We start from the raw sequence: 13,611 nt of genomic DNA on the forward strand, positions 1-13,611 counted from the left end.
AGGCAGGACATGATGTGACGTCGGACCAGTTTCTCAAAGCACTTCATTATAACAGGTGTTAGAGCAACTGGTCGGTAGTCGTTGAGGCTGCTAATGTTAGTACGCTTTGGCAGTGGGACAATTGTGGCTGACTTTAGGCACGGCGGGATGCAGGACTGGGACAGTGAAGTGTTGAAGATCTTAGTGAAGACCCCAGCCAGCTGGTCTGCACACTCTTTTAGGACCTTTGCGGTTACCCCATCTGGTCCGGTGGCCTTCCTGGGGTTCACTGCCCTCAGTGTGCGCCTCACCTCATATTCCTGCACTATGAGGCTTGGGCTGCTGCTGTCCGATGTTTTTGCTGCTGCTGCCTCTGGTCCCTTCACCTCAAAGCGTGCGAAGAAGTGGTTCAGCTCCTCTGCAAGCTCCGCGTTACCCTCAGTCAACGTGGTATTGCCAGGTTTGTAGTTGGTTAAGTGCTGAACTCCCTGCCATACCTGTCGTGAGTTGTTGGTGGTGAAGTGGTCTTTGATCCTTCTCTTGTACGCTGCCTTGGCCTCTCTGATGCCTCTTTTCAACTGAGATCTGGCTGCACTGTACTGCATACCATCACCGGATCTAAAAGCGGCGTCACGTTGCTTCAGCAGGACCTGGACCTCTTTAGTCATCCAGGGTTTCTGGTTGGAATACACCCGGAGACGTTTGTCCACAGTGACACTGTTGACACAGAAGTTAATATATGAGAGCACTGATGTTGTGTGCTCTTCAAGGTCCTGATGTTCGAACACGCTCCAGTCCGTGTTTTCAAAACAGTCCTGCAGCTGATGTGATGCACCTTCTGGCCAGGTTTTCACAGTTATTAAAGCTATATAGCTCAAAAAATGGTGAAGTCAGAATTTTGCGCAGAATGAAATCTGATTTACAGGCTCAGCTTTGCAGGTTTTCTGAGTGTAGCTGCAGGAAGAGAGGTTCAGAAGTGTCCGTCAATGTGGGGAGCTTCAGGCAGAGGGTTGGACTTGTCTGCTCAGTGAGCCAGACTTCTTCTAATCAGGAAAACCTGGAAGCATGAAGCTGGTGTGCTGCTGGCTTCATGCTTTAAAGGGATGATTTAAAATTGTAGGCAACACACTTATTTTCTTTCTTTAAAAGTTACATGAAAAGATGAAGGCCAATCTCATATCTGTCTGGTAAATATGAAACTACAGGCAGCAGCTGGTTGGAGACGGGGAAAAACAGCTAGCCTGCTTCTCTCCATTACCTCCAAAGCTTATGTCTCATGTCATCAAGACAAATTGCCATTTTAACACTTGATTGGTTCAGCAAACCAACAATCAATCAGTCAACAAGGTGTAACGGGTTAATTAGCAAACTTAAAATGTTCTGTTACGGAGCCAAGCAGTTTGTTTACCTCTGGTTTCAGGCTTCATGCTAAGATAAGTTAACTGCAACATGAGTCAGGGCTTTAGTAGGATCACCTTTGATCTCTATTTTCTGTTTTGATTACATAGTTGTTCCATAAACAAAGTAGATATCAGTGTAGTGACTATCTGTCTTTCAAACATAGGTGTAACAACACCTGTATGCTTTGCCATTTGACATGTCAGGAATGAACTATTGTTTTGGTTGTGCAGTCAGCTGAAAGCTCTGTTGACAGCACATTTGCAGCTGGCATGCCACCTGCAAGCATCTTTTTTTATTTTCCACAGTCCAGTGAATGGTGTCTCAACTTACATGCAACATTCTTTTAAATTTTCTCTCAGAGAAGGGACTTTGGGTTCCCAAGTGCCTCTTCAGCTTGTTTGGCACCACGTAAGCATCAGTCAATTCTCCCAACACAGTGTGAGGGCTGTTGACACCCCTGTTCCGACTGAGGTCATTTGCAATAGTTTCTATGGACACAGAAAAAAAAGGGATCCATTTTTCGCACCATCTTCTCTGTTCTTCTTCACGTAATGTAGTTACTCCGGTTTGTCCACAGGCAAAAAAAGTGATTTTTTTTTTCTCCCAGTTTTGCCAGTTTGCTTTTATTTTCTGAGGGAGCGGGAATTGTAAAGATAAAAGCAGACCTTAAAGGCAACCAATCTAAATGCTGATGGTGTCATTGTTTGGAAAATACAGTCAGCAGTTGGTTTCACTTTCCTGGAAAAAAAACCTCTCCATTCCCTTTTTGCATCAGATTAAATGTATTACTTTCTGCTAAAACTGTGTAAACAATACAAATGGAAAATATGCAATTAAGCTGAAAAACCTTAAATTCTGCGTGTGGTCAGGCTTGTATCAAAAGTCCCCTTTCTCCTAGTCTCTTTGTTCATTTCCTGTCAGCCTCTAGTCTCACGAGGCTCAAAAGGGTGAAGGGAAAAAAAGAAAAATGTCTCTGAAAGCAGAAACATCCACTTTGAAATGACACTTGCACGATTTTGTGCATGAATAAATGCATTAACTTTGTATCTTCAGGAACTCCACACATCAGATTTATTTATCATGATGCAGATGTGTAGAAATGTATTCTGCACAGTTGTCACAGAGCTGTTTCTTGCACGGTGATAGCATCTCCTCTTTTCTTCCCCCCAGAGTTCAGACTGGCATGCATTTACCAGTGGTTTCGTGGAAAGAGCTTTTTTTAGAATCCAGCATGGCATGACTAGGAGAAGTAGATGCCAAATTACACCTCATGGAATAAACATGAGCCAAGATATTGTCCGTGTTCTCTTACACCTTTAGTGTTGTATTGTTGCCTCCTCTTCCTATGTCTCCGTTGAGAGTCCGTGGGCAGGGCTCCATAATGTTTTATGCTGCTAGCAAGGCGTTGTACGAGATAATCATTGCTAATTTATCATTCTGACATGCTAACAGGGAGACGATAAACAAAACAAAGGGATAATAGTGTCTACTTCACAGGCATGTTTTGTTTTTTCACTGTGGCTCTCATCTACCCTCTGCAGGGATTTTATGCCAGGAATAAAAGCAAATAAGCATTTTTGCGTCCCTTGTTCCTGCTCCTTTCAATGCTGCTAAAGAAGAAAAATTCCTCAGAATTAGGCTCATTTTATCTGCTGCTTATTGTGTGTTTCCCTTTTGTTTATCTGCACAGCCTCCCGCCCAGTGGAAAACAAGCTGTGCGAAGGTCCAATCCCCAACAGATCCCAGCTGTGCCAAATCCCCTGTCCCATCGACTGTGAGGTATCACCATGGGGTGCCTGGGGGCCCTGCACCTTTGAAAACTGTGATGATCAGGCTGGAAAGAAAGGTACCTGAATGGTTGAAATATGTAATTCAGTCCAAACTATTATAGTCAAAAGGTGATTGCTATTTCTAACTGCACTCTATTACGTTTGGCACTGTGGCTCTGTTTTGCACCTCTCAATTGCTCTACGTTTGTGGATCTGCATACATGTAATGCATAAGCTGGGGGAGTAGCAGCAAGACTCCATGGCATGCACAGAACAGATCGGCACTATGACATTCAATTCAGTTCCATTTATAGAGTGCCAAATCAAAACAACAGTTGCCTCAATGCCTTATATTGTAAGGTAAAGACCCAACATTAATACAAGTAAAACAGAGGAAAAACCCCAACAATTATATGAGCATCTATGAGCAAGCGCTTTGATAGTGGGATTTCAATCACCCTGCAGCCTAGACCCATTTCAGAGTAACTGAGTGAGGACTTAGGATCACCCGATCCAACCTTAACTATGTGCTTTATCAAAAAGGACAGTTTTAAGCCTAATCTTAAAAATAGAGATAGTCGCTGTCTCTCGATTCCATACTGCAAATGGAAGAAAGCAGTCCTACATATTTGTTTAATATGTGCATTGAAGGACATGTCCTGGTCAAAAATGACTCCTCACAGTGTTATTGGAGGGCAAGATAATGACTCCAGTCAGTTAATTTAGTCAGGAGTTGGGATGGAGGTGGGTTTCAAAGCAGGTTGCAGATTCGCCAGTCACATTTTTCCCTGGTGACCAACAGTTGCCAGGGAGTCTCCGAGCGGTCTCTAAGCCTGCGTGACTGAGGCCTCAAATAGGGTATCAGCTGAGCCTTCAGCTAATATGAGCTGCCATTATCAACTAAACTGTCTCTGTCTGCTCTAAGTACTATACTCAGTGTGTCACGTTTTAAGCATTATTATGCTTTATCGAAGCTGTTGTATTACACTGGTTTAAAATAATTACAGACACTATCTAAGACCGGCTGTTCAGTGTTTTTTCCTAAATACTCCCCCTTCTCGCCTCCATGTAGTCTTCATTATAGGAGATAAACAAGCCGAAAATAATTTGTCAGTCATCTGTCACCCTCTTGTGCTCCTGGCACCGAGATAAATTCTCACCCGATTCAATATTTTGTGCTGAAAATACAAGAACCTCTTAAATTATTCCTTGTTATTGTTTCTAATAATTATTGCTCAAAAACAATGAAAAAAGTGGCTGCTGTGTATTAAATGCTGCTTGTACACCATCCATCACGTTTGTTATCTTTTTGTACGAGGCCGTTATAATTAGAATGCTGTAGAATAATATGATTGAGCCTGAATGTGCTTAATGAATATGCAGTCTTTATATCGTTTTACATTAAAAAATATTCTTATATTGGTTTTCACCTTACCACATAGCTTCAGAGAATATTGCTGAATTTTTAATGACTGATTGTCTCCAGTAGTAGCAGGTCATCTTGTTACAGAATAGGTAAAAAGCATACAATTTCTAAGGAAACTACAGCAGCCTAATTACATTTTCAGTCTAAAATGTCCCTTTGTTGCATCAGAATATGGCAGTCTTTGTTCATAGTGTGAGTGAATAACAATGTTTATGCAAATATTGCACATAAGTATAAACTTAAGCAATGAAGTGAAATCATAAAGGTTTCTTATTGATGAGCCATATCAAGAAACGAACCATCAAACAAACATTTAAGTGCTCAGACTTTAGTAAAGTAAAATGTAATGTAAGATCTCACTATTTGTAAAATCCTACATTAATAATATTAAATTAATTAATAGCATAAATCATTTTATTTTTGCACTATTTTCAAGTGGCTTTATTTATTTTTAAGTGGATTAATGGTTCAAAAAGATGCTTACTTATGTTATACTGGAACTTGGTGCACACTCTCAGACTCCAGTGAACAGAAGGTTTTAACAGTATTTGGTTGGGAGTCAGAGATGACCATATAAGTAATATCTTGTCTCACTGATGTAGGAAGAAGACTGAGTGCTCAAAGAACTCTGAAACCTGACCTTTTGGCTTACAGGGATTACTTGCATATGCACAAATGTAATTTATTCAACTGTTCACCATGTTTTGTTAGAATATCCATCACTGTAACAGTTTTTATGAGACAGAAAGTAAGGAAAAACATGAAAGGCCCAGTTTAAACAGAGAAGTAGTTGGTCTACAGAGAAATACTTGCTGTATATACGATTGTTTTAGGGGTGTAGCTGGTCAGCGTGGAGCCTATTTAATTCATTTGTCTCCAACCTAAAAGGAGGCTTATTTATGCAAGGATTTAAAGATAAATCTGAGCGGCTGTGATATTATTTATAGTGTAGTTTAAAAAAGATAGAGAAAACCTCTAGAGGGGAAATTACATACATGTATTGCATGTGCTAACCAACTGCTATCAAACCCACCTGTGACAGATGAAACTAGACAATTTAAAAAAATATACAATGTGTATGATTAGAAAAAATTATCACATGATATAAATAAATACAATGCAATAAAATATAACTTTTAACATGTAGTGGAGTAAGATGAGGACTATTTTCCCCTTATGTATGTGGTTGTGTGAAAAAACTAAAGCCTGCTACACACACAAAAGTTTGTCAGTTGTGATAACTGTCTTTGCACTGCAGGTTTCAAACTGAGGAAACGACAGATTACAAACGAGCCAACGGGAGGTCCTGGAAACTGTCCACACCTTGTGGAGGCGGTGCCATGTGACGAGCCCACTTGTTACGACTGGCAGCTGATCAGTCTGAGTCCGTGCATTCCTGATGATGGGAAGCAGTGTGGCTCCGGCACCCAGATTGTGCAGGTCCAATGTGTCAACAGCAACGGTGAGCGAGGAATGTTTAATCCTAATGTGCCCCACATTTTCAAAATGAGCTGAGTCATTTGTTAAAAACTAACCATACTCTTGCTTACAGACAGTGTTTGTTGGCTGACATTGATGCTTGCTCCCTGCGCATCCTTGCATTTTGCTGCGTTTTCGACCCACCTTGATTTGCAATAAAAAGAAATTGCTGGTCTGACCTTGCATGAAAAATCCTATATTTTCAAGGTCACCTGTCCACCGACCCTGCAACTCTTGCAGCACAGCGCTGTACGTGAGGAGATTTCCACAACATGACTCCCAGTTGCCATTCGTCTTTGTGAGGAATGCTCTCCCTTGGCTCCCCTTCCCCCCTCTCCCTGTTAAAGCTCCTCTACTTCTCTACTTTAACGCTTCCTCGGTTCAGCGTTGCTACCTCTCTCCTGCCGTCTCTCTCATTACAGTTTCCTCTCTGCACGCACAATTAAACCTTACTCGCTTTAAATCAAATCAATCCTCGAGCCCCAAGTCTTAGAGTATCTCGTGCCCTTTGCTACTCCCTGATTTTTACTGCTTCTCTTTATTACTGTAAATCTTTAATATTAAGGGTGACCGAGCAGAGATACTTTGTTGAGTTCCTCTTGCCTTCAGCTATCAGACATATGTATGACAAAATAAGTCACAACACACTATTGAGTTGGGGGGATTGAGCTGCTGTGAGCTGTGCATCAAATGACATGGCATGTTTATTTAATCAGCACGTAAAGTTATACTGTGATGTTGTTCTGGGAATCTCATTCAGTTGCAAATCTACTCAGTAAATCTTGAATTTATGATGCAGTGCAGTGACTTTGTTCATGTTTTCCACACTAGAGAAGTTGATTTGTCCTTCTAACGTCTCCCACAAATCTCACTTCATGCATCAGCTGCAGGTGCTCAGTGAAGCTGGGCTGCTGGAAACTCTCCCCTGTACGGCCGGAGTACAGCAGAAACTCTGCACTGTTCTTTCACACCATGACTTTGGTTGATTGATCCCCGCTCACATTCACTCCCTCATCTGATGAAAATTGATTTGTTCTGTTTGGATTTTTTGCTCTGCTTTTCGCCTCAGAGATTTTTCACTGCAATGCTGGCTGTATTTTTTCTCGGAGTGTGTCCCAGCCATAAAAGAAAAGGCCACACAGCCAGGCCCCAGACAACAGACGAAGGTCGATACAAATGTTATTGAAACTGGCTATTGATATTCCCCATGCTGACTGCCTGCCCACTTAGACAGGGAGCTGTTTCTTCTCTGCATACTGAGCATGGAGGTGTTCCTCTCATAGTGGGTGTTCTGTTCATTCATGTTTCCTCTGTGCGAGTCTGAAAACTGCTGGGGTCCCTTGTCACTTCTTATTTTCATGCCTTCTTAGTTCAGTCATGATTGGTTCACTGCGTATCTGTCAAAGTGACATCTTAATGCAGAGTCAGGCCCAGTCTGACTTGTGAAGCCTCTCTTTTGCTTGAATTTTCAATTCACTCATTGAAAGGTTTACATTTGCTTGTGTGTGTGTGCTGCCGAAAGAGGAAAATATTCTCCGCCTGGTTCATGGCAACACATGAAGCAAACCAGACAAATGTGTGGGTTATTTTAATCCACTTAAGCGTGATACCAGCAGCTCATCAATAAACCATGAATAGTTGTGTAAAAATGTGGGAATTCCATGTGAATTTGCAGTTTCCATGTTCAGTGCCACTTTGTTTGGAGACGAGCCACAGTCAAGAGTGCATCAGTATGAATATTTTACAGCTAATCAATTTAAAAGAGTCATAATCATCTGTCATGTCAGTATAAGGAACATTAGTTTAGTTATAATCCACTGCCACATTAGGGAAATTCTCTGCAGAAAGAAGATATGCTGATGTGACACATCTACATTTAAAATGTTGTTGTTACTATTAGTGTCATTATTATAAGAATTGCTATAACAACCATTTTAGCACATTTCCCCCTCCCTCTCTTTGGGTCATCTGTCTTCTGATAAGCAGCCCCTCGTTAATAGAAGGTTTGAACAGCATACACCCCGATGACTCTCATGTTACACAGCATTTAAATTATTTTGCCATTGTTTTAAAATGTTTTTAATTTTTGGTGAGGGAAATTTTTGGACTTATGGATTGCACCCGTACACTACAGATTCAAGCTTACTAGAATTTGCTTCTAACTTCACCCTCTTGTACGAACATGATTACTTCTGGCTCCATTTATACCGGTTACCAAAGTGATAACATTGTAGCTTCAAGCTTAGTCCATCTGTTATATGCAGTCTGTTTGGTGGTTTAGACTTCTGCAGTGTAACTTTATGCAACTATATTTATTGCTCAACTTTTTTGAGGTCTTTATACATTTTCCATCATTCATGTTGATAGCTTCAACAATCTCCCTACAGGAATTTGTTGGCATTTGTGAGTTTTTATATTGATATTGTGACTATTATTCCCGATAATGAGTCGATGAGATGATGTGATGCTTCTCTCACTGATAAATTCAAAAACTGAGTATAAACATTGGCCTTGAACAAGTCGATCACAGTAGTTGCAGATGCGTCCATTTATTATTTGACCTTTGGCTAAGTTTAATTTAAGAATCCACATTAGTAATATTTTATCCATTAGATGAAACAGTGAAAAGAATAATAGTCCCTCTTTAACTGTTGCAACCTGTGTGCTTTTTATCAGATATGACAGATTTATTGCCATTAGTTCACAGGACTTTAGAAAAAAAAAGTTTAATTTCAGTTCTCAAGCAGCACAGTCATATTAATAATTTGCGCACGCCCAACCATTATAAACTAATGTTTCATAACCATAATCATAACACCCAAAGCAAAGCTGTGGCTGCAGCCACAGTGATCGCTATGTCACCGCATGGCTGCAATCATAATCTCAGCTACTGCCTGTCTCAATCAGCCTCAGCAGCATTCAGTGAGAGAGCTGGGAGAGCTCCTCTATTTATCTTTCTAACTGCAGTAGTACAGAGTGTGTCCACAACCAGCGCAGTCTAATACTTAACATAGTTTTACAATACAAAGTTGTCTTTTTGCATAGGTTAGATTGCAAGATTAGATTATTATGAGGTAAAACAAAAGTAAAATTTTACACAGTTATCCCTCTGAAGGCTGACATTGGGCCCCAAAAACGACAGACCTTATATGTGGGACAAGCCACAAATTTTTGAAACCAAAAATGTGATTGTTAATAATACATTGTGTTTAATAAGCATATCTTATTTGGGGCTCAGTAGAATTTACTGTATGTATGAATAGACATACAGCAAAATAGATCATGCATAAGACTTGAATGTATGAGTAAAGTACAGTAACTGTGACATTTTAAGCTACTTATGTACAGTATTTGATTCAATCTGCTCTCCGGGCTTTTCCTGTTTAAAATCTTTTGTCTTTTCTTGTCTTCGCATTACACAAAAACAGTTAAACAAAACCAAGTTTATGCTGCCACTTGAGAGAACAAGCGTGACTCAAAAATCTAAAGTGGGCCGTGTGCTTGACATTGTGCCATCAATTAAGACACACATCTGTTCACTTTCTCAGCACTTATCTCCGCCTCTGTGCTGAAATGTGACGGGTAACAATGAAATTCTTGCAATGAATGTTTTCTGATTTTTTTCAACAATGATAATCAGACTTTTAGAGCAAAATCAGAAAATTACTTGTGTTTGTGTTTCAGGTCTTTATCTGGTTTATATTTCTCTATTTAAACTTTAATCAGTTTTTAATGTTCTTGTTTTGAGTCACTTTATATATTCACTTTTAGACATTTTCTTTGATAAAATGGCCAACACAAGTGTTTAATTACTGCATATACTGCAAAGCAACAGGATTTAATTGGGATGTTGATGGTAAGATAAACTGGGAATGCTTGCCCTTTATTACCTCAAGCAGGACGGTCATATGTGCTGCTTGAGAACTGAAATTAAACATAGGTAATACTAATGGGGCTATAGCTGTAATGTTATGGTTTCATGTGTAATATGGAGGTGAAATAATGAGTGAACAACTGTTTGCACGCAGAACCTGTTGAAATTTTCAGATGGTAGATTCTGAGTATTCCACTATACTGAGAAAGACATATCGAATAAACTGAACCACCTGTTGCACCTTTCAGCAGACAACTTTTGTTGAAATGAATACTGTTACGGCCCTAGCAGGGCCTCCTCCTGAAGTTGCCTGTGTGGGCATGTCCTACCAGCTGTCCTGCCTTAGGTAACCACCTTTTTCTTTTGTACAGCTGACTCACATCAGCAATTAAAGGTATTTAAGGGCAGAGAAAGGTGAGCTCTGGGCCAGTGCCATGTGAATGGTTGCAGCTACTGAGCTGTGTGTGTTCGGCTCCTACTTGGTGGAGAGGAGTGTGTTTGGCAATTTATCCTTCTCTGGCTTACTTCTCAGTTTAATTGACCAACGTTTGAGTTTTGTTTCTTTAAATGGTGATAGCGGCTTGTCCGTCTCTTTTAGTTAGTACTAATAGAAACTTTAATAAAACTCTTTAATTTAACCATCTTGCCTCTGTCTCCTTTTTCTGACCCAGACACATTTTGTTACTTCCCCCTCATCGCCTAGACCCCTTTTAGGGGAACGTTACAAGTGGGGGCTCGTCCGGGATTTGAACCCGGGACCTCTCGCAATACAAAATGACCATTGGGACTTAGAAACACACAAATGGGAGTTTTGAATGTATTGTAATTGCCAATAACATCTGGAATTTATTTAAAGCACTTGTTCAGCTGGTTTCTGTATGATCAAATAGATCAAATCATAGATCAGATCTGGCAAATAGAAATGTCTTGTGATTCTTATTACAGAATACCCCTACTAGGTGCAATCAAGGTGACTCAGCCTGTGTGTATAGTTAGATAGATACCCACTGCAGAAGTGCATATACTCTGAATTGACCTGTAACGCTGAAAGTGGTCCAGATGTGCACAAGCAAAAAGCCTTGAAGGAAAGATCAGCCAAGTATAACTCTGTAACTTTATAAGAAGAGTTGCGTAATTTTATGATCAGTGATTATCATAAGCAGATTAAAACACTATTATCCTATTTTTTGGGATTACCAAGTGATCACCCCAGCCTCTCGACAAGCGGCCATTTATGGGCTTTTGACCCTGTTGTATGTTCTGTTTTGCTTCAGGAGAGAAGGTGGAAAGAAATCTCTGCACGTCTAACCCAACTCCAGAACCTGTGCCCTGTGAGGTGCCTTGCTCAAGAGACTGTGTGCTCAGTGACTGGACGTCCTGGTCCACTTGCTCTCAGACATGCTCAAGCAAGACCATTGAGGGCAAGCAAATGAGGACCCGCTCTATTCTGGCCTACAATGCTGGGGAAGGTGAGTCTGGACCCGCCAACAGTCGACTGTTCATGGTATATGGAAATATATGGCGATGAGGCCTGAATATTGGCTTAGTCACAGCCTTTCAAGTCGTCCTTTGCTGTCACTCTTCGAATGTCTGGATTTCACAGTTCTTTGCATGTGCATTTGTCCTTATCTCAAACAGTCTGCTTATCTGTCCTGGTGATTATTTCTGTTGGTCTGTCTCCTCGCCTGACACTCACTTTTTTATCTCGCTCTAAGATCATTTCTCTGCATATGCTTATTCTCTCTCTGGTTTTAAATTTCTAAGAGCGTCCTCCGTGTTTGTTTGTCGTCCTTTTTGTCACGTCTCTGAATGTTTTATCTGGGTGTGTGTTTTCCTCACAGTCACTGCAATGGTTGTGGCGTGGATCACTGTGATGGAGGGTAACATTTGAAAACACATTTTGATGGTAGCTCTTGTATCCCTCTAGCTATGTGTCTACATGCAGAAAAATTAAAATTGTTAGTTTGTTTTGAGCTTTAAAAAATGTGTACATTACCATAACAGCTTTAGGGTAGCTTATAATTGATTTTGAATTTATTCAGCCAGTTGTAATTCAGTCAAGCCTTGTTAGTGTTAGCCATGTGTGAAATGGGTGAACTCTGTTAGCAGTTTTCAGTTGTTCTGCTGTAGTATTAGCTCATCTAGTGCAGACCTCACCTGCCACATTAACATTTCTGACGTCTGTATTTATCAAAGGTCTTTCACAGGTGCCGAAGTTTCCAGAACTTTATGGTAAATATTTGACTCTAGGCAGACTGGATAAACTGTAGTTGTAGAGTTGTAGTTTAGATTAGCTTTAAACCCCTACTGTACTGTGACACAGTTTTATGAACACACAACAATACCAGAAATCTGGACGCTTTCTCTCCATCACAAGTTTCCCCCCCGGAGCAGATTATCTGATTAGAATTTGCTCCTTGGCAGATTTTTTTTCTTAACCCATGTGTTACATATTAATGAAATATTGAGGGAAAAAATGGTTGGAACTAAAGAACTGCTCAAACCTTAGGACACAGGGCTCTAATAATATGCATCCACCAATGTTTGCATAGAATTCTGTGCTAATTTTAATAAGCTTAATTAATGACCTATTTAGCATAACTGCTTACATTTAATTCTGTGGTGATTATGGTGGGACTGTGGAAAGCCCAAGTGGCTCTTACTGTTTTATAGTCATCAGTTGAATCACATTCAAGGTGCATGCTAAGTGGCAGTTTCTCCAGCAAATTATAGTTTGTCTTGCAAACATGAGTGCATTTAAATAACTGATGGAAAGGTGTCAGAAAATACGCAAAAAATGATGAAAAAACAACATTTGACTCTACCTGTCTAATAAATACCCAGTAACGACATGTCCCACATTCAGTTAGGTTCATAAATCTTTGGGAAAAGACATGATTTTGCCTCTCTACACCACAATACTGGATTTTAAATTAATCAATATGTGATTAAATCATAAGTATTACATGGATTACAGACATTGTTCTACATAGTCTGATTGTACATATGTGGTGATTCTGTAAACAATTAACAGCAATGTTTTTGCTAAATCCCTTGAATTAAAGCTAAAAGACTGCACTTAAATCACATATTACTTGAATTATAAACCGCTGTGTTGGTGTGCAGAGCCAAAACTTTGTCTTTGTCTAGCAATTTATGGACCAAACTGTATATGCACCATTATTTGTCACTGCATCATGTGAGATGTGTTTCCTTTAAACTGCCTCACATTTCCCCCGTTGTCCAGCAAAACAACATTTTCTAGGTCACTGTTCAGCCACAGCTGAGGCTCATTTGCAATACCATGTCAGGCCAGTGTCGAGTTTAGCATTGACCCATTGTTAGTCAGCTAAGGTGGCATGGCGCAGTCAGCAGAAAGGAAGTCATGCTCAGGGGCTATTAGGCTGGGATTTGTCAGAGTTGGCAGTCTGTGATTCAGACCCGACTGTGTGTACACCGCTACTCATTTAGGAGCTGGCTTTCTTTCAACTCCGGCAGAGAAATACAGGTGTGAAGAATTCGCAGTGCTGCAATGCCCCTCAATCTTTCCTGAAAGCCCTAAGTGTCTGCAATTACTCTGAAACAGAGATGGCTCTCTCAGCCCATCGATCCAACAACTGACTGACTGCTGCCTTACAAGAGAAAGGAAAGGGACATGGGCAAAGAGGGGGCATAGCGATGGC

General features: G+C 40.4%; 1 protein-coding gene across 2 annotated transcripts in view; it reads left to right on the forward strand.

Moving 5' to 3' along the window:
* Window positions 1–13,611, forward strand: part of thsd7ab (thrombospondin, type I, domain containing 7Ab) — a 230,880-nt gene that overhangs the window by 115,506 nt on the left and 101,763 nt on the right. Inside the window, exons 5-9 of one of the 2 annotated variants that reach the window (XM_085366673.1) lie at window positions 3,071–3,226; window positions 5,834–6,037; window positions 11,203–11,397; window positions 11,770–11,808; window positions 12,125–12,160. In XM_085366673.1, the coding sequence (XP_085222799.1) occupies window positions 3,071–3,226; window positions 5,834–6,037; window positions 11,203–11,397; window positions 11,770–11,808; window positions 12,125–12,160 (630 nt within the window). The remainder of the gene's footprint in view (window positions 1–3,070; window positions 3,227–5,833; window positions 6,038–11,202; window positions 11,398–11,769; window positions 11,809–12,124; window positions 12,161–13,611) is intronic. The other variant, XM_085366672.1, reaches the window with a different exon arrangement.

Source organism: Diplotaxodon limnothrissa, linkage group LG11 (assembly GCF_057381915.1).
Source record: "Diplotaxodon limnothrissa isolate DT_005_m linkage group LG11, D_limnothrissa_male_GT1.1, whole genome shotgun sequence".
NCBI classification, from domain to species: domain Eukaryota; kingdom Metazoa; phylum Chordata; class Actinopteri; order Cichliformes; family Cichlidae; genus Diplotaxodon; species Diplotaxodon limnothrissa.